Source organism: Cnephaeus nilssonii (genome assembly GCF_951640355.1).
Source record: "Cnephaeus nilssonii genome assembly, chromosome: 7".
NCBI classification, from domain to species: domain Eukaryota; kingdom Metazoa; phylum Chordata; class Mammalia; order Chiroptera; family Vespertilionidae; genus Cnephaeus; species Cnephaeus nilssonii.
This window is the reverse complement of record NC_137078.1, coordinates 36,966,745-36,988,131: the sequence shown is the minus strand read 5'-3', so window position 1 is coordinate 36,988,131 and position 21,387 is coordinate 36,966,745. Positions and strand designations below refer to the sequence as shown.

The 21,387-nt window shown below is 38.8% G+C and overlaps 1 protein-coding gene across 2 annotated transcripts in view; it reads right to left on the bottom strand.

Moving 5' to 3' along the window:
• The window catches only part of LOC307103643 (guanylate-binding protein 6-like), a 65,281-nt gene extending 48,742 nt beyond the window's left edge, over window positions 1-16,539 (bottom strand). Inside the window, exons 1-6 of one of the 2 annotated variants that reach the window (XM_079778085.1) lie at window positions 16,328-16,539; window positions 13,087-13,215; window positions 9,623-9,818; window positions 6,127-6,254; window positions 4,713-4,822; window positions 4,328-4,524 (exon numbers count right to left, since the gene is read on the bottom strand). In XM_079778085.1, coding sequence (XP_079634211.1) covers window positions 4,328-4,524; window positions 4,713-4,822; window positions 6,127-6,254; window positions 9,623-9,812 — 625 coding nt within the window. In that variant the 5' untranslated portion in view covers window positions 9,813-9,818; window positions 13,087-13,215; window positions 16,328-16,539. The remainder of the gene's footprint in view (window positions 1-4,327; window positions 4,525-4,712; window positions 4,823-6,126; window positions 6,255-9,622; window positions 9,819-13,086; window positions 13,216-16,327) is intronic. The other variant, XM_079778084.1, reaches the window with a different exon arrangement.
• Between the last annotated feature and the right edge of the window lie 4,848 nt (window positions 16,540-21,387).

The following is a 21,387-nucleotide window of genomic DNA, read 5'->3' as shown; positions in this document are numbered from 1 at the left end:
TCCTGGTTATGGTGGCCAGAGGGCTAATGTGTGTCCCACAGGCCTGTATCCAAGGGAGAAAGAGTTCTACCACTGCCAGGGCACAGCAAAAGACAACAGACCCAGGAGCTGAGTCTTTCTGCAAGATACCTGTTAGCTTACATTCAAGCTGCAGCCTGAGGGGCAGGTTTCTAATTAAACAAACATCTAAGGGCTGACTGTAATCCTCTCCAGAGAAGTCAGAGGGCAGGTATTATATTCATATTGTTCCTCTGCCACATTCCAGAGCACCAGCATCTCTTGGAAGGGAGTTCTTAAATGTGTTCCATGACCCACTTCTTACATTTCGTACCCTGGTTTTTGTGGCTGCCACACGGGGGATACCCCTTGATTGCCTGGACCCATTAGCCAGGGGTGCTTGTGTTCCTGTGTCCCATGAGACTGTACAAATCAGAGAGACAGTTAGTGGCAGACCACCACACCCAGGATCCTATACAGATAGAAGATTAAGACACCCCCCTCCTTAGTATTTTTGGAAAAAAAAACACACACAAAAATCAACTTTCTTGTCTTGGAGCTTGTGCTAAAAGAGCAAAATTCAGATTTGGTACAATTAGAGGCTACACTTTTAGGGAACAGAGTTTGGGGGAAACCATCTTTGTAGTCTTTCTCTGCCTTGCTACAGCTTATTAGCATCTCCCAGAAAGAAGCTTATACTTTTGTCTGGAGCCCCAATTTTTGGGACTACTGCCCAGCAGATACCTACAGATATCTGGCTTTGGTGGCCTGGGGGTTTATGCTTATAGTCCCATAGGATTGCATTTATTTGTATTTTAAAAAATCTGCTGCCTGAAGATCTGACTTCCAATCAGCCTGAATCTAGGTGCAGTCTACCCTTTGAGACACTGACAGATCATGTCACACCCTAAACTAATGGGAGCATTAAAAACAAACAAAAAAAAAATATGCTGCTGGGATAATCACAAAGAATTGAGAAACAAGCCAGAGCAAGGGCAGGCTGAACAATAAGGTTCATCTACACAAGGCCACTACTTCAAGAACAGGAGAGGTGGTGATTTCATCTAAAGCACAGAAACCAATAGAGAGAGTCAGTCAAGATGAGGAAACACAGGAATATGTTCCAAATGTGATATCAAAATAAAACCTCAGAAAAAAAACCTTAATAAAATTGAGATAAGTAATTTACCCAATAAAAAGTTGAAAGTAATGGTCATAAAGATGGCCACCAAATGAAAGAAGAGTAGATAAAACACTGTAAGAACTTCAACAAAGAGATATAAGATATTAAAAATTACCAAACAGAAGTTATAGAGCTGAAGAATGTAATATCTAAACTGAAAAATATAGTAGAAGAGTTCAACAGCAAACTAGATGAAGCAGAAGAAAAATAAGTGAATTTGACGACAGGGAAGAGGAACTCACCCAATCAGAGCAACAAATGGAACTAGAGAGGGCTTCAAGATGGTGGCATAGAAAACGTCTAAACTCACCTCCACACACAAATATACACCTACATATAGAGCAATTCCTCCTGAAAAAAATGAGGGCTGATTGAATAACTTTTACACAGCAAAATGAGAGGGATCATAAAGAGAAGGTGGTACCTATGTCAACCCTATCAAGACAGGAAGACCTGCAGCAAGGAGGGGTATCATTGCAGGGCTCACATAGGCAGACATGCCTCCTCTGGAACACAGAAAAACACACAGAGTGATTTTAAAAGCACTTCAACTATACATTTTAAAAAATCTACTAATGACTAGATGCCTGTCAAATGTGTAGGAACTGCAGGAACTCTCCAGGATCTGTGGGAATTCTCTGGGATCACAGTTGCTAGCCAGCACCATTGTTTATGTTACCCTTCATTACCCTCCTTATATAGATAGTGGGGGCAGAGCTCAAAACAAGAGCTCTAGCAAGCAGGCAAAACCTACAAGGCATGCCCCGGGGCTATCACAGCCAACACTGCTGCAGCCCTGTCTAGTGCGCTTCCCCATCCCAAGGCACACCCAGAGTCATGCAGCCAGGGTCACCTCAGCAAATGTCCACTGCAGCCCCAGACAGTTGGTTACCCAGAGTACCAACAGCCCCCCCCCTCTCATAATGACCACAGCCAGCACCCACTGTAGGCCCTACCAGACAGCTCTCTAAAGTACTCCAGAGACTCATATCTCAAGCTGCCTCAGTCATCTGCTGTAGCCTCAGGAACCCCTGAAGTCCTGCATGCTGAATCACTCCGCCAGTGCCTGCTGAAGCATCAGCCAGCCAGACATCCAGAGGACCCCAGGCACTGCACAGACACTTTAGCTGACCTGCCAAAACATCCAACTCATACAATCTACACAGAAGTCATTCTTACACAAGGTCACTCCTTAAAGACTGGGAGAGATAGCTGTTTCATCTAATTCATAGAAGCAAACACAGAAAGTCAAGCAAAAGGGAGAAGCTAGAGAAATATATTCCAAAAGGAGAAAAAAAGAAAAATGGAAAAATCCCTAATGAAATGGAGATAAGTATTTTGTCTGACAAAGAATTAAAATGAACAGTCATAAGGATGCTCACTGGACTTGGAAGAAGAATAGAGAAACTCATTTAGAACTTTAGCAAAGAGTTAGAAAAATAATAAAGAACCATTTAGAGCTGAGAAATATAGTAACTGAAATGCAAAATATACTAGAGGGGATCAAAAGCAAATTAGACAATAGAGAAGAACTGATTAGTACCCAGAAGAAAGAATAGTGGAAATCACACAATCAGAACATCACAAAAAAAAATAATATTTAAAAAATATTCTGGGACAATGTTAAGTGCACTACTATTCACTTTATAGGGATTCTAGAAGTAGAGAAAAAAAAAAGGATATAAAGTTTTTTTTTTCTTATTTTAAATGGCTGAAAACTTTCCTAACCTGGGGAAGGAAGTAAACAACCAGGTCCAGGAAGCACTGAGAGTTCCAAGTAAGATGAATCAAAGAGATCCACACCAAGAAATATTACAATTAAATGACAAAAGTTAAAAGAGAATCTTGAAAACAGAAAGAGGAAAACAGCTAGTAACATAAAAGGGAATCCCTATAAGGTTAACAGGCAATTTTTCACTGAAATTTTAAAGGCCAGGAGGTAGAGACTATACATATATATATATATATTTTTTTTCAGTGTTTGTTGTGTAAGCCACGTGGTATATAGTGTTTTTCTTTCTTTTTTTTTTTTGTTTCTATTTTTTCTCATTTTTTAATTAAGATATTATATGTGTACATATCTTACCATTGCCCCTCCACCCCACTCCCATACATGCCTTCACCCCCCAGAGTTTTGCATTCATTAGTTATGCTTATATGCATGCATACGAGTCCTTCAGTTGATTTCTTATCTTCCCCACCTCTCCCTAACCTTCCCGCTGTAATTTGACCTTCTGTTTGATGCTTTACTGTCTCTGTATCTATCTTTTTGTTCAACAGTTTATAATGTTCTTTATTATCCATAAATGAGTGAGGTCATGTGATATTTTTCTTTCATTATCTGGCTTATTTCACTTAGCATAATGGTCTCCAATTCCATCCAGGTTGCTGCAAATGGTAAGAATTCCTTCTGTTTTATGGCAGCATAGTATTCCATTGTGTAGATGTACCATAGTTTTCTGATCCAATCATCTGCTGATGGGCACCTAGGCTGTTTCCAAATCTTAGCTATTGTAAATTATGCTGCTATGAACATAGGGGTGCATATATCCTTTCCGATTGGTGTTTCCAGTTTCTTAGGATATATTCCTAGGAGTGGGATTACTGGGTCAAATGGGAGTTCCATTTTCAGTTTTTTGAGGAAACTCCATACTGTTCTCCACAGTGGCTGCACCAGTCTGCATTCCCATCAGCAGTACACAAGGGTTCCTTTTTCTCCGCATCCTCACTAACACTTGTCGTTTGTTGATTTGTTGATGATAGCCATTCTGGCCGGTGTGAGATGGTACCGCATTGTCGTTTTGATTTGCATCTCTCGGATGATTAGTGACTTTGAGCATGTTTTCATGTGTCTCTTGGCCTTCCTTCTGTCTTCTTTTGAAAATATTCTATTTAGGTCCGTTGCCCATTTTTAGGTGAAATTCAGTTTTGAATAATTTTCATTCTTCATTAAGCCCCAGTCTTCTTGGGTGAGTTTAACTATATAATTACTCGAACTTACCAACAAATAGCAACCTAGGTTCCAAAAACCAATTCTATAGGGCTCTATCTAATCTTAAAATACAAATGCAACTATTAGAGATAATAGATAATGTTTAGTACCTCCCACCCTGTATTGGACCATATACTGCCCAGCCAACCTGTTACCTGGAATCAGCTTCAAGGCATTCTCCAGGTACTCATCTTCTGTGATAGGGTGACCATTTAACTTCAGCTCCAGGGTGAAATCCCGTACGGCCCAGATAAAGTCTGGAAAGAAACTCACAAACTCTGTTGAATCTTCTACTCCATTTGGTGTAGGGAAGGACTTTGCCCTGATGAGTTCTGTCAGCTCTGTCACATAACTAGGACCTGGCTAAGGAAAAGGAACTTCCTACCCACAATTCGTACACTTCCCTCAAAAAAATTACTATAAACATTGTCTTTTGCCCTGGGTTCCCTCTGCTCCACCAAAGGCCACTCAGCCGCAGGGAAAGAGAACTCAGCTTTGTCTCCATTCCCATCAATTTCTCAATAAACCTGGGAAGGATACTGCAGTTTCTCCAAGGCATCATTGTTGATAGTGCTCATGCTATTGTACACAAAAGTGCTACTCAGAAGCACAGCCAGGGCAAAGATCCATGAGTCATTCTTAGGATCACCCTAGAAAACATGTTAGAAAAAACATTTAGGAGTCTTATTTTCAGAAATTCATTCAGTTATTTGTTCAATCGTTTTTAATTTATTATTTCAGATCATAGTGTGTTTGGTATAAAGAAAAAAACCTTGAAATCAGAATTAAAGACAAATCTCAGCTTTGGCAATTACATTGACATTTCTTGTGATCTCAGTTTCCTCACCTATAAAAGAATTCTAATTATGTTTTCCTTAAAGTGTTCTTTGTTTCTAAGTGGGAGTAAACACAATAATTTTGAACAATTCATTGTTCATAAGTGACATCACATGTTCATTTAACAAAAAGTGAACTATAGAATATCTACTATGCTAGTCACAATTGAACTCTCAAAATAAAAAATAAAACCAAGTAAATTAAATATTTATGAACTACCACTAAATGTTATATGTTTTTCTTAGGTATAGGGAAGCAAAGATGAATATAATTGTTACACTTGAGATATCTATTTCATGGTATTTACAAACATTTGAAAACAAATGCAATGAAGATGACAACAATATAATTAAAAGGTTACACAGTAATAGTGAATGTTAGTAAAAACAACAGCCATTATATCAAATAAAAAATCAGCCAATCAATCATTCTCTCTCATCATTGATGTCTCTATCTCTCTCTTCCTCTCTGAAATCAATAAAAAAAAATATTTTTTTAAATGATGAACAAAATATACTGGAGTTAGAGAAAGAGTGGGTTTATAATATGAAACATCTGTAAAAATTTTGTGCTGGATGTTAAAGGATTTATAAAATCTTGACTTGAAGAAATGAAAGAAGCTTGCAAGTAGAAAGAACTACAGAAGCAAAATGAGAGTTGGAATGCAATAAGTAGAGTTATTGTTCTGACTGGCACAGAGCAGAAGGTAGGTAGAGAAGATAAAGCTCAAAAGCAAACTCCTGTGAAGAATAATGAAGAGCCTTGAAGACAGCCAAAAATTTTTGGTTGCCTAAATTGTTGCAGAAGACAGCAATTATTGTAGTATAAACAATGTATAATTCAGCTCAAGACCCTTGAATTCAGTTTCTCAATAAAGGCTTGTTACAAAGGGTAAAATTATCCACTTCAGTGCTCAGAAATAAAAGATCTTATCTAATATACCACATTATTTTATTTAACCCAGAAATGAGTTTCAAAGAGGCCAAAGTCTGCCTCCTTCAATATAGTTAAATTTCAGCATTTCAAGAGTAGATCACAACAGTTAAATGACAAAAGATCATGAAAAGATAAGGAGAAAATCCAGAATAAAAAGGATCTGTTTGTGACTCTGCCTTACCTTTTCCACATCACCCAGGCCCTCAGTGTCCAGAAGGACTAGAGTGTGGTTGGGCTTGGAGGGGTGGGGCACACACCACATCCAGATGCCTTTGGTTTCAGACTGCACCGTGGAGCCCAGAGGGAAACCTGCAAGGGAATGGGAAGTGCAACACAGAGTGACAACAGAGAGTCCAAGAAGCCCATGGGCCACAAAATGAGACTTACAGGGTTATAAATGCCCTAAGATACAATATACAGTAGTGCTTTCTCCATTTCAAGGGAGTCCAAATTTGTATACCATCCAACTACTCATACTTTTACTAGCAGTAACACTTTTTCACATAAGTTTGGTTTATTCAGACTGCTAATTCCATTTTGCAATGTAAATATATCCCTGTTCATGTCTTGAGGCCCTACCCACACACTGGATGAGAAAAGGGGTATGCTACCCATAAGAAAGCTTTGATTTTTATCCATTCAACAATCACGACTCCCTAAAGAAGTGAAGTGAATATATTGTAATTAGATCAAGACCTTTCAATAGTCTGCGGAATGAACATACAACTTATTCAATATTATTTATTAAGCACCCATTATGTTCTTGGCATTGGGGATATGTTCAAGGCTCAGGGGATACAGCAGTGGCTACAATATACAGAAACAACTTCTCTTTGGAGTCTTATAGCCAATGAAGGCTAAGACCCTGGTAATTTATAACCAGTTTATGAGCCAGGAAGGTGAAATCTGGTCTTAATGGATGGGAGGATGGAGAGACAGGAATGGAAAAATAAATAAATAACAAATAAACAAACAAACAAACAAATAAATAAATAATAAGCATACTTTATAAGCCCTCATAAAAGATTGTGGCTGCATCTCACCTTTTACTTGTTTTAAAGATGCTGTGAATCACAACTAATTCAAGGAATCCCAGAAACAATTAAAACATTCTTTAAGAGAAACACTATCACATCACATTTATTCTGATTTTTTTTCTATTTTGAGGGAAAACAGAACTTCTGAGACCCCCACATTGAACCAGAATAGAAAAGGTGTTGATGTGTGGTTGATGCTATTTCTATATTCTCATTTCCTGCCCATGAATTTCAGTATGTTGTCCTCTATTTTTCTTATTACTTATTTTATATTCCCAGTGTCAGATTCTCTTTACAGTAAACCATATTCATGGGCTTTGTAGGATTTGGATATGCTAGTCTACAATATATTCTGCAACACTAAGGTACAGTGCTCTAATCAGAATTTTCATGAAGGCTAAAGTCATAAAAATAGCAGTGACCTAAAAGATATACATTCTGATTTATGTTTCTCTTACTGAATTAAAGAAGCACTTACTGTGTGCTTGCTATGTTCTACACATAACTATACTTATTGCCTCAAATTTGTCAGCAAAGACTCCAGTTAAGGTTTTTTTCTTCTGCTGATTTTAATTTTAATATAAGAAGAAAAACAAGTAAATATATAATTATATAAAATATATTCATATTGTGTTAAATTTAAATGGAAAGGCAACATGAGACAGGATGGGCAGGGAAGACTTCTTTGATAACTGACATTTGTGCAGAGCCTTGAACAAAAGAAGCCAGCTGGGTAAAGAAGAAGCAAGTATTGCAGGCAGAGTGAACCACAGGTTCAATGAACTGGAGATAGGAAAAGGCGTGCAATTTGCAAGGGCAACGGGGAGGCTGGTATGGTTGTATCATAACCAGTTATGGAGAAAATGTATAAGATATAGGAAAGACTAGGTCACAGTGGGCCTCTGAGGAGTATGGATTTTATGTAAGAATAATGCAAGCTTAGGAAAGGCATTAAAAGTAGCTAGATGAAACTTTGCTTGTTTGTTTTGAAGATAATTTATTAGAGAGAGTCAAAGTAGAAAAAGGACACTTCAGAAAAAAAAAGGGGGGGGGGATTTCAGGCAAAAGATTAGACTGACTTAGCCTCATAAATAAAAATCTTAAAATAGTCCTGGTCGGTGTGGCCCTGGTCGGTGTGGCTCAGTTGGTTGGAGTGTCATCCTATACACCTAAGAGTTGTGGGTTCAATTCCTGGTCAGGGCACATACATACCTAGGTTTCAGGTTAGATCCCCCAATTGGAGCAAGCACTGGAAGGCAATGGATCAATGTCTCTCTCTCTCTCTCTCTCTCTCTCTCTCTCTCCCTCCTTCCCTCCCTCTCTCCCTCCCTCCTCCCGTCCCTCTCTACCTCTATCCTTTCCCCTTTCTCTAAAATCACTGAGCATGTCTTCCAGTGAGGATTAAAAATAAATTAAAATGGTAAGATAAAAATGGAAAAACAGATTTGAGGTATATTTAGTAAGAGTAACAAGAGGGTGGATGTATGAATTGGATGTGGGAGATAAGCTAAGTGAGGGCTATCAAGTTAGATCTTGAAACTAGAAGGTTGGTACACTACTGGGAAGAAAATGATTGAGAAAGCAGAAAGTGTGCTGTTATTTTGCTTTGTTTTGTTTGGTTTCATTTGGGTTTCAAAGTGGGGATTGATCTAGACTTTTATTGAGAACATTACTTTAAGTGGAAAACTTTCAAAAAGAAAAAGATAGTTATTTGATTAATGAGTCTGAATGTCAAAAGAGATATTGAGGCAAGAAATATCCATTGCAGAGATATGAGAATAAAACTGGCATTTAAAGTCCAGAGATTGGATGAGGTCAAATTGAGAAAGTATAAACAGAGGAGAGAAAAGATCTCAGGGCCAAGTCCTGGAGGGACCTACAATTCAGATGAGTGGATGAAAAGTTGGAGGCTGGTAAAGAGATTGAAGAGAACTAGACACAGGGATAAAAAGAAACCCAGAAGAGTGTGGTGCCACAGAAGCTGAGTAAAGAAAGAATTTCAAGGAGCAGAGAGATATCAACTATGAGATAAGATGTCAAACAGGGAACTAAGATGGATCTAAAGAAACATCCATTTTCATACAAAATGAAGTTCATTGGTAAATATAATGAGAGCATTCAATGGACTGTTAGGGTTAAAAACAGTGAGAAGTCAATTGAAAAGAGAGGTGGGAAGAGTAGAATTGGGAAAGGAAATTAAGACAGATAAAGTATTTTAGCTTGAAGAGGAGTAAAAAGAAAAAATGAGGTGTTAGTCATAATGAGATATGGAGTCCAGAGAAAAATTTTAAGATGACAGATATTCAAGCATGTTGGTTAGTTAATAAGAATATCACAGTTAATAGAAAGCAAAATTTCATGTGGGAGACATAACTTCAAGAGCTTAATGCCTGGTGGGTTAGAAGAGATGTCTCAGAGCACTAGTTTGGGAGATTTTCCTTTTATAGGAAGCAGAAACACAGACGTAAGAATAAGGAACAGAAAAAGGTCAAGTTGCAAGTTTGCTGTTAAGAACTAGAATTAGAAAATGTGTCTAATAAGAAATTTGGGATCTCCCTTCCTGTGACCCTAGAGAAGTAGTGAGACGCTGAGATTCAGCTGGAGTTAAGCAAACAGCTTCTGTCAGAGGACTTCACTCACCACACTTTTCTCTTGCAAGACAGTTCATCAAATAGGATTTTCCTGTACGATACAGCCCAACGATGGCCACAACCACCACTGGTTGAGAAATCTTGTAAAGAATCTTTAAGGCTTTTTGGTTCACCGACATCTGCTCATCTTTGTTTTCCACCAAACACATGGGGACCGACATGGTGGGTCCAGAATCCATGGCAACCTGCAAACCCAAAATAGTTTCTTTGTAGTAATAACATCACAAATTCATTCTCTTCTTCAAGGTTAATCAAAGCATGTATACATCAACAGAAGGCCTGTGGGACCTCTGTACTTTTCTATGGCACAAAATGTAGGATAGCATTTGATGGTAGTGATGAAACACTAGATACTATCAGCCTCCAAAGTTTTACTTCCATAATAAAAATAAAATTCAAGCAATGATTCTCATTCATTGCTGAGCTCTGTGACAGATGCATTACAAAGCTGACCTCACTGCTCATTATAAAAACCTTGCAAATTTGGACTTATTATACCCACTTTGCATATGTAATCAATACAGTTCAGAAAGATTGAGGGATATGCTCAAATTTATATGTGAACAAGTGGTAGGTCCTGGATTTGAAAACAAGGGAGTTTATGTCACTATATCATGCTTTGCAATCACTTATCTGGCAGAATAATCTTTCTCAACAACATTGATTACTCCATATACTCCTACAAATTGTTTTCTTAATTTCCTTTTCAGTCTGTTCATAGTTAGTATATAGAAATGCAACTAATGTTTGCATATTGCCTATGTATCCTGCTACTTTGCTGAATTGGTTTATTACTTTTAACATTTTTGTGTGTGGAATCTTTAGAGTTTTCTACACATAAAATCATATCATCTGTGAACAGGAATTATTTTACTTCTTCCTTTCCAATTTGGATGCCTTTCTTTTTCTTGCCAAATGCTCTGGCTAAAATTTTCAGTACGGTGTTGAAATGAAAGTGGTGAAAGCAGGCATTCATGTCGAGCTCCTGATTGTAGAGAAAAAGCTTTCAGTCTTTCACCATTATGATGTGTGCTGTGGGTTTCTCATATATGGCTTTTTTACATGGAGGTAGTTTTCTTCAATTCCTACTTTGCTGAGTGAAAGGGTATTGAATTTTGTCAAATTTTTTTTTTCTACATAGCTAGAGATAATCATGTGCCCCCCCTTAATTCCATTAATTTATTCTATACTACATTGATCAATTTTTGTATGTTGTAACATCCTTGCATTCCAAGAATAAACATCACTTGGTCATGGAGGGTCATAGAGTATAATTCTCTTAATGTGCTACTAAATTTGGTTTGCTGGTATTTTGTTAAGGATTTTTGCATTGATATTCATCAGGGACATTGGTCAATAGGTTTCCTTTCTGTGTATTTTTGGTATCAGCATAATATTTAACTCATAGAATGAGTGAGGAAGAATTTCCTCCTCTTCAATTGTTTTAAATTGTTTGAGAATTGGTGTTAGTTCTTCAATGCTTGGTAGGAATCAACAGTAGAGCCATTGGGTATGTTTTTTTGTTTGTTGTTTGTTTGTTTGTTTTGGTCAGGACATTTTCTTATTACTAATTAAATAACCTTGCCAACTGTAGGTCAAAAATAATTTTCTTTGTGATTTTGCCTTTGCAGATTTTGTTTTCCTAGGAATTTGTCCATTTCATCTAAGTTATCTAATTTGTTGGTGTGCAACTGTTCATAGTACTCTCTTTTATCTTTGTTTCCTACAGAATTGGTAGTAATCTCCTTTCTAGGATTATCCCAAGGAAAAGAGTCTATGTGGATAACTTTCTCATTTCAGTATTAGTGCCTTCTCTCTTTTTTAAATCAATCTAACTAAAGGTTTTTCAATCGACTGATCACTTCAGATAACCAGCTTTTGGTTTTATTGATTTTCTCTATTGTTTTTCTATTCTCTACTCTAATCTTCATTATTTACTTCCTTCTCTTCAGTTTGTTCTCCTTTTTCCAGTTCTTTAGATTAAAAAAAGAGTTAGATTTTTTAGCTTTTTTTAATGTAAATATTTATACCTTTAACTCCCCCCCCCCCCTTTTTAGTACTGCTTTCACTGTATCCCATAAGTTTTGGTATCTTGATTTATCATTATCATTTGTCTCTAAGTATTTTTCAATTTCTCAAGTGATTTCTTCTTTGGTCTATTGATTGTATAAGAGTGTGTTGTCTATTTCCACAAATTAGTTAACTTTCCAGTTTTACTTCTGTTACTGATTTCTAACTATATCCATTTTAATCAGGGAATGTACTTTGTATGGTATCTATCTTTTTATATTTATTAAAACTTAATTTTTGGTTAACATGTGTTCTATTCTGGAAAATGTCCTATGTGCTCTTGAGATGAATGTGTATTCTGCTGTTATTTATAGAAGGCTCTGTTAGACCTAGGTGGTTTACTGCATTGTTCAACTCCTCTATTTCTTTAATTAACTTCTGCCTGATTTTTCTAGCCATTATTGAGAGTGCGATATTGAAGTCTCCAACTAGTTTAGTAGAACTGTTTATTTTCATTTCTATTCAATGTTTGCCTTGTATGTTTTCTGTTATTAGGTACGTAAATGCTTACACTTACTATACTTCTTTCTATATTTAACCTCTTCTTAATATATAAAGTCCTTCTATGCTTTTTGTAACTTTTGTGACTTTTAAAGTCTAGTTTGTCTGATATTTGTATATCCACCCATGCTTTCTTTTCGTAACTGTTTTCATGAAACCACTTTTCCCACCATTTTACTTTCATACTATTTGTGTTTTTGAATATAAAGTAAGTCTCTTGTAGAGTTTTATCATGTTTGTTTTAAAATAAATTCTGCCAATTTCTATCTTTTGATGGTAGACTTTAATTCACTTACATGTAGAGTAATTACTTATAAAGAGGAATTACTTCTATCATTTTGCTACTTGTTTTCTATATGCCTTATAGTTTTATCCCTCTTTCATGTCTAGTTGACTTTTTTGTATTAAAGATTTTAATGCTCCATCATTTCCTTCTGTATATATCTTATAGCTATTATATTTGTGGTTACCATGGGAATTATATTTAACATCCTAAAATGATCACACCCTAATTTAAATTTAAACCAGTTTAACTTCAATAACATACAAATACTTTCTCATTTAAGCCATTTCCATGGCTTTTGGTTGTTGATCTCTTAAATATAGTTGAAAACAAAAATTGACATGACAGACTGTTGTTACAATAATACTATCAGCTATAATTGGCCATGCATTTACCTTTATTGAGATATTTATTCTTCTGGTGCTGCTGTCATGAAACAAATGGGCAGAGAAAGGACCTAAGAGAATCTCAGCTATTCCAAATACAGGATTTTTCCTTGGTCACCTTCATGTGTATCGCTCAGGCATCCAAAGGACCCAAAGCGGGTGGGGGGAGTCTGTTGTCTCAGCCACAGACTGACAAAAGGAGAGCGTCCTTACCAAAGCAAGACTCGGGTAACTGTCAATGCTTGCCCCTTTCCCTTAAAAAGTCCATCTATGCCCTGATGGCTTCTAAGCTCACAATTTGGTCCTGGTAGAAAGTCCATCATTAATTATTTTTCAGGGAAACTGTAAGGAAAGAGACACAAAATGAGTAACCAAAAGGGATTGCTAATATCAACAGCTTCTTCTGGGGGGGTCCCCAATCACCATTCCAACAAGAACAGTGATAATCACCACATTGTGCTTCTCTGGAAATAAGGTTTTCATATCCAGGCTATACTTTGGCAGGCTCTGAGTTTAGTTCTTCTATTCTGCCACATTCATGGCACAGTAAGCGTAGGCTAAAAAAATTCATAAACATGTTGCCATAAAAAAATTCATCTATTTTTTGTTCTGCCCTTACAATCCCTGCAAGGGCCAAAGTGCTCCCAACTTTGTGAGGATCTCAGATTGAATGTCATTACCGTCACTGGACAGCCACATCTTATAGTGCTGTAGAGAGGCTCTATCCAAAGCAGGGGTCATCATCAGTGAGAAGCAAAGTCATCACCTCATCAATGTCCTAAAACCTAAGGCTTAACCAGATCTTAAGAGAGTAGCGAGGCTTATGATGCTGAGGAAGGACTTGGCACTGGAATGACCTAGGGACACAGCCATGAATTTAATTGTTAAGCCAAAGATTTCCTGCTTCTCTTGTGTCTCGTGGTCCTAGTTGTTGAGAGCAGCTATAAAACTTGTAATAAGTATGGCAAGCATTCATCAAAATCTGCGTTTTTAAATTGACAATTCGACTTGACATATGACAGATCAATGAAATGTAATATCTATAGAACCATTTATAATATTAAAGGGACTGAGGAATTTAGGTTTCAGAACTTTTGATTTTTCTCCTTTTTAAGAAGTCATTAAAATCCTTTTGCCCACAAAGTTCAAAATTCATCCCATGTGGGAAAATTGAGTCACTGGGAGATTGATTTGTGCATCAAAATAAAGAAATGGGTATATGTTATGGGCCAATAAAAAGTATCCTACATAATAAAATGGTAATATGTAAATTACCATCACTCCGCTACGCCCACGATTGGGCCAGCAGGAGGCGCAGGGGGCGGGACTCAGGGTGGCCGGGGTAGCTGATTGGGCCAGAAGGACGCTGAGCTCCCGGCGCCTCTGGCGCCGCGAGCTCAGCGTCTGTACCATGGCTGCCGGAGGCTTTCGGAAGGCCTGGGGTGCCTGCGGACAGCCAGCCGGACAGGTCCCCCGCGATCAAAGGCCAAAGCGGGGGACCTGGCCGCCTGTCTGCTCCGGCGCAAGGCCTTTCGAAAGCCTCCGCAGCGCCGGAGGCTTTCGGAAGGCCTGGGGCGCCTGCGGACAGCCAGCCGGACAGGTCCCCCGCGATCAAAGGCCAAAGCGGGGGACCTGGCCGCCTGTCTGCTCCGGCGCAAGGCCTTTCGAAAGCCTCCGCAGTGCCGGAGGCTTTCGGAAGGCCTGGGGCACCGGCGGACAGCCCGCTGGTGCACCAGGTGCATGATTAAATCATGCACTGGGCCTCTAGTATATTAATAAAATGTCAATGAAAAATAACAAGAAAATCGCGCAATGTCTGCACTCTCCATGTAAATGTTCAAAAATATCCATGTGGATGACTCAGAACCAAGCTGCCCTTGGGTAAGTCTGCATAACTCCTGGAAATATCTGCCGGAGAATTTCATTAGGGAGAAGGAAGGAACTACTTATTTTCCAGGAAGTGCTGAGTTGCTCCTGCCCAGTGTTCAGGATGCACCAGAAAAGAAGCTGCCCCTAGAGTCTAAAGCAAGCTTAGGCCTAAGCAGTGATTTACAGCCAATGTCTGTTTTCCAGCTTTAAAAGATGAGACTGGGGATGGGGATGAGGCTGCAATCCTTAGGCAGGCAGCCCATTTGTTTTGGGTTCCCCTTTATTATTTTCCTCCCCATAAAAGGCAGCCAGAGCTCTCTGGGTCAGTCTGCTCTTCCTGGGAAAAGAGAGAGTACAGGAGGTGAATCTGATCTAATGTAGAGTCAAGATTGAGAACCAGTGATAAATCCATTCTAATGCAAATTATAATGAGGAACACGGATGAAGAAACTGCCTCCACCACCCCCAACCCCATCCCATTAAACAGCCAGGAGAAGAATAATCTTTCCTCTCTCCACTTGCTGCTGTCCTGGTTAATGTGACAACCTTATAGCTACCACGGCTCCAAAGGGGGAAGCTGAGCTTCCCCAGAACGAAAGCCAGCAACTGAACCCTGCAGTCCAGACTGTCCGGCTACAGGGGCCCTTAGTCTCTATTCCTCAGTGACTATTTTCAATCAGAAATTGAGAGGTTTAAGCTCAAAATCAAGTTGCCTGCAAAGGACTGTTAAAGGATTAGCATTTCTGCCCCACAGCTCCTCAGGCCAGTGTGTCAGAGGAGATCAAGCTCCCAGTTGTTTCTCACTCCTCCTTACTCCCTCTCCTACTCCCACTTTTCTACTGCTGGTTTATAGGAGATGGAAAGAAAACGGAGCAAAATTTTGAAAAGTAAAGTAATTTCTGTCTTTTAATTTTGTTTTGGTAGGGACCACACATTCAGAAACAGTGCAGGATAAAAAACTGGCTTAGACCTTAGAGTTTTTAACAGTTGATTAAAGAGACAGAGAATGAATTGTTTTATATAAATAGAGCTGGTTAGAATTTTTTAAATACTAAATATGGTTAATACAAAAATAATTTTTAAATATTATAGCGTAGGTTGAGGACCACCTTTTTTTTTTTTTTCTCCAGTGTCTAACAGGGGCCGGTCTGAAGCAGTGAAGGTGGGAGGGGAAGGAATGGATCCCACCCAATACCTCTGCAAGGAGGTTAAGGTTCAGTCCATCAGTCCCAGGGGACTTCAGCCCCTATTGGCCAACGAGATCAGAGACACTTCTCCAATACAGGGCTCTTTGTGCCGCCGTGAGTGGGTGCCCAAGGAGAAGTGGTGTCTTCCGGGGACACATTGCGCGCGCTGTCGCCTTGCAGCTGCCTTGTCCTATCGCAAAAGCTGAGACTCGGGAGCAAAGCGCCTGGCTGCCTGGCCCGCCAGCGCCCGCCCCCTCCCGCACCCGCCTCCCGCTGCTTCCCCACCGACGACGGTGCCTGCCCAGCCCGCGCCTCCTGTGCTGGGTGCGCCCTCGGACACGCGTGGTCGTTGTTTTACGAACTTGTGTGCGGACGACCAAGAGGAGGAGCGAACTTACTTGGAGCGTGTGCCCCAGCCAGGGGGCCAGTTCTCAGCTGTCCTTGCTCTTCCCCCGCGCGCTCCTTCTGCTTCTGGCTCCTCCGGTACCGGCTATGCTCTTTAGGTCCTGAAAATATTATGGCCAAACAGTTATGGGTCGGGCTGGGGAGAGTCAAAATCGAAAGCACCGAGCTTCTAGCGGTTTTAACTGTTAAGGGTTCTCATGTTTGTTAGCGGAGACTAGAGGTCCAAGTGCGGAGGCGCACCCGGGGGGCCGATCACTTGGAAATCCACCGACAGGTCCCTCCGCCTGAGTTGGCTGTGTCCCCTGACCCCACCGTGAACACAGAGTGTGAGCTGTAACAGCAGGCTGCCAGGGGTCTGCTGCTTGTCGCTCAGGGGTACTTTTGGGGGCAATATGGGTGTTTTGTTTGTTTTAATTTTTCCTTTAGACTATTTCATTTCTGTCTCTCATTTTAAGTACTCTTGTTATTAACATAAGTTATTCTTCATTAAAGAATTTTACAGCCCAGAGATAATCGCTGTTTTGAAACATATTCTTCCATTTCTTATTTTGTGTGTGTGTGTGTGGTGGCTCTGTGGGGGATTAGAAAGGTTCTGAATTTATATATTTTGAGTGTTTGCTTTAAATAAATAAAATGCTATAAAAATTTCAAAAGTGAGTATTTATTAAAAATGAGCAAAGAAATCACAATCATCGCATTTTTAAAAGCTGATAATGTCATATTTTCTCTTACTTTTCTGGTTTTATTATGTCCTGTTAAGATTTTCCCTTCATGTTTAAATTTTAGTAATTCAAAAAATAAATTAATTCAGAAAGATAAATATATAATTTTAAGGCATTACATTGAATCAAACTCTATAGTTTAATTCAATGTATATTCGTATTAGTCGCTTGCTCCATCTGTTGCCTTCTAGATGAATATAAGTAAGGGTCTGTTATGGAACCAATGGGGTTAGTTTCATTGCCTGTTTTGGGGGTTAGTTTCATTGCCTGTTTGGGGTTAGTTTCATTGCCTGTTTTTCTCTGCCTAGAATATTCTGAGTTGCTTTCAAAGACATTAAAATGTTAATTCCACTTTCATCAATCTGTTTGGTTGAAATTGGCTCTTTGAAAACATGTTAAAAACTAAGTAACAACAGTTCAATGTCAGATAGTCATTTTTACTTAGTATAGCATGATCAACAATATATTACTAAAGTGAAAATCTTGTTCCAAGAAAGTTGTTACATTGAATACAATATCAGAAAATACATTGAAAACTGAAAATTTTAAATTTCTTTATTTCTTCAAATATCTGAGGTAATATTACCAATCATGTTTTTATTAAAATGTTTACCTTTTAGTATGAATTTATATCCAAGACTTCCTATTTTCAGAGTTAAAATATATTGGGACCTGGATCATGGACAATGTTGCACAAGCAGGTAGAGACTTTAAAGATTACTAGACATTCTCAGCCATTTTGAATTGAATTTCTCTGATGGCGGGAGTAGATAGTGAATAAATTGAGAACACTGGAGAACAAGATCACTTAAGAGGCTGGTGCTACAGCTTAGAAATTATATCACATCCCCCCATTCTAGGTTCTACAAAGGAATTCAGGGACTCAGGTTCCTTCCATTCTGTTGTTATATATCCACAAAGGCATTGTATACATATGCAAGGTCAAAGGTTGAATGCAATATCCAAACAGTCAGATGGAAAAAAGTGACTGGTTGACAACCCACAAGTAATATACATATACTTCTGGTTATATTGCATGTGCATATGGCCACACCTAGATGCAAGAGCAGCTAGAAAGGTGTAATGTCTACTACCTAGGTTGCTATAAACTCATCTTATTATATGGAGTAATATAATATTTGGAGCCAAAAATTCTGTCATAGCTCTAAAAGTATATACAATAATATCAGAAAGAGCTTTATTAAAAGACCTTTAACTTAACTTGGCAATTACTAGAGTTGAATGTAAGCTGGGTTAAGTATAGTGAACCTATACTACTGAGACAGTGATTGATTGATGATGGGGGATGAGAGGTCATGAAGAATATAAGACCAGTTAGTTCTTTTGACCTTTAAATCACTATTTTATCATTGTTATTATTCATCATTTTTAATGTTTTTAACTAATTTATAATATTTAAAATGTATTATTACTCCTATTACTATTGAAGAAAAATATATTAGGAGTCTTTATTTCCATAGTGGTACATTGTTTCAAGAAAAAATTCTTTAAAAATATATTCTAAAAGTCTAAGTCACAATGTGTAATATTGGTGAAGAAAAAACTATTAAAATTATTTCCAAAACTGATGGAGGTTAATGAGACTGGATTTAACTGAAATGAAATTTTTGCATGTTCTCCTAATTTATCTGTAATTGTTTTAGAAAGTATGTTTATTTGGCATCAAATATACTAGGTTTAGGGACTGGTAGGAATTCTCAGACAGGAAGAGTCTCATTTTAACATGCTGTACATAGAGCTTGGTGGAAGACCATAAAACTACTGATATAATAGTCTTTTCAGTGAAACACAAACTTAAAGCAGTTTCAGTTCAAAATTTATGTTGAGTGCAGTATCTTCACTCCTGAGTCAAAGTTCCAATTTGTGAAATTAAAACAACAAATTGGCCTCCCTCCAGTGCATCTGACATCTGGTTTGAGATAATCTATATAGTATATATAAAAGCCTAAGTGACCATTACGACTGAATGACCAAAACGACTGGAACAACTGGACGACAGGACGACCAGCCTGTAGCTATGACACCCACTGGCCCAGACCTTGCTACTGGGGCCCTGACAGCCCTGAATCTGGTTCACCCACACCCCAGACCCAGACAGGAGGGAGGAGGGTGAAGGGATGAGGGAGCACAATTCCTCATGGAATTAGCCATTGGTTATCTTGCTGCTGGGGCTCTGACAGCCCCGAATCTGTTTCTCCCACACCCTGGACCCATACAGGAGGGAGGAGGGAGCCTGATTGGGGCCTGCTAGCCAACCTCCCACAGTCCCTTCCTGCTCCCCCGCTTTCCAAACTCCTGTGGCCCCTCCCCCAAGGCAAGACCCACTGGTCTGGCTAGGCTGAGGGATCCCACTCATGCACTAATTCATGCACTGGACCTCTAATGATAAGTATATATCCAATGACTGTTAAAGTCTACTGCTGGAAATGCCCTTTAATATATGTGCCCAAAATTTTTCAAGGATAATTTATTTTAAGCTAAATATTTTTTTAATATATTTTTATTGATTTCAGTGAGGAAGGGAAAGGGAGAGAAAGAAAGATCAATGATCAGAGAGAATCATTGATCAGCTGCCTCCAGCACACTGCACACTGAAGATCAAGCCCACAACCCTAGCATATGCCCTGACCACAGAATCAAACCATTACCTCCTAGTTCATAGGTCGATGCTCAACCACTGAGCCAAGCTGGCTGAGCTAAGCTAAAGAATTTTTAAACTTGTGGCTCTGCTGGCAAAAGCTTCTGATGTACATAGGTTGTGCTTATCATTTTTCTACCTCCAATGTCTTCAAAATGAGCATGTGTTGATGGAAAAGACTTATGAGAAGTAGCACCATCTCAGAGAAAGGTTCACTCCAGAAAGTGTACACATCTTTGCATTCCTTGATCCATACCCCTCCTAAGTGCTCTCTGAAGGGTCCAAGATCCCCGAATGTCCTGAGTTCTGTATGTAGAAGGGCTTATTCCATGAAAGTTGAGGTGCTCCAGTCCCAATTTGAACACCTCAGTTAGGTCAGTGTGTGGAGAGGTACCCAGGAATTATCCTTCCCAAATGGTAGAATATGACCAAACCTTAAGAAGGACTTCTGTGAGGAAGCACGGGACTTGGTTGGAAAGTCTGTAAGGAGGAATCTCCAAAAGGTCTGGGGCCTCTATGGGGAACTTGCTAAAGGTAGCAACCCCTGCCTTGACTTTTCTGAACAAGTCTGAGCCCCGGGGTGTTTTACTGGAATCTTTGTGTTTAGTCTTTGGACATCCTTGCTTAAAGGACACTGCAGACGCATGTGTCTTCTCAAGGATGCTTACCCTGCTGATAGCATCTAGAAGTTAATTTTAGTTCAAGGTGTTGCTACAATAAAAGCCTAAGGAGGCAGGTGAGTGGGGCTCTTTGGTTTCTCAAGCAAATCAGTCCCTTAGCCCTCTCTTTCACAGAAACAAGTGTCAGAGTAATTATTCATCCATCACTCAGGGTCTGCTGGTCAGCCCCAGCAGACTTCAAGTCTTGTAACTGAGAGGAGTTGTTATTTTGAACGTGATGCTAATTTTTCTTAAGATTATATGTCTAGTACATTTCACCAAAGTTTGGCAAAATCAGCATTCTCTGTTCATTTCCACCTGTCGCTTTTCCTTCTCCTGTCTTGTCCTTCTCTTCTCTCCTCTCCAGCCATTTTACACCTCCTGCTTCTTGGGATATTATGCAGAGCCTGGTGAATCAGACATTTCTGTTTACAGCCAAGCATTCCACACATTATTCTGCTGGTTGTCATGGCTTCTTCATTTCCAAACAAACATAAACTGCATTAGTTATCTGCCACTATGAAGTGGTGGAATCATAAAATATACACAAATAATTTCAGACTAGTAAGACTCGAGAAAAGCCATTTCTCTGTAAGAAACCATTGTAAATGTCAAGATTATTTTAAGCACTTTCAAGAAAACTATTTGGAAACATAGACTTAAGTTAAACTGAAGTTCCATATGACCTGGCCATTTCAAACTAAGTATAGGCCCAGCAGAAATGTGGATACATGTGCATAAAAACTTGCAGAGAATGATCATCGTAGCAATGTGGATAAAAGCTCCAAACTGAATATGACTAAATGTCCATCTAAAATAGCTAAATAAACTTTGTTATATTGGATAGTGGAATATGTAATAGTAATGAAAATGATCAAACTACACCTAAACACAACATAGATTTATCTGACAGTCATAATGGTGAATAAAATAAATTGCACACTGGAAAATACATCTTATTTTATTCTATTTATATAAAGTTGGTAAATAGGCAAACTTAGTCTTTGATGAGA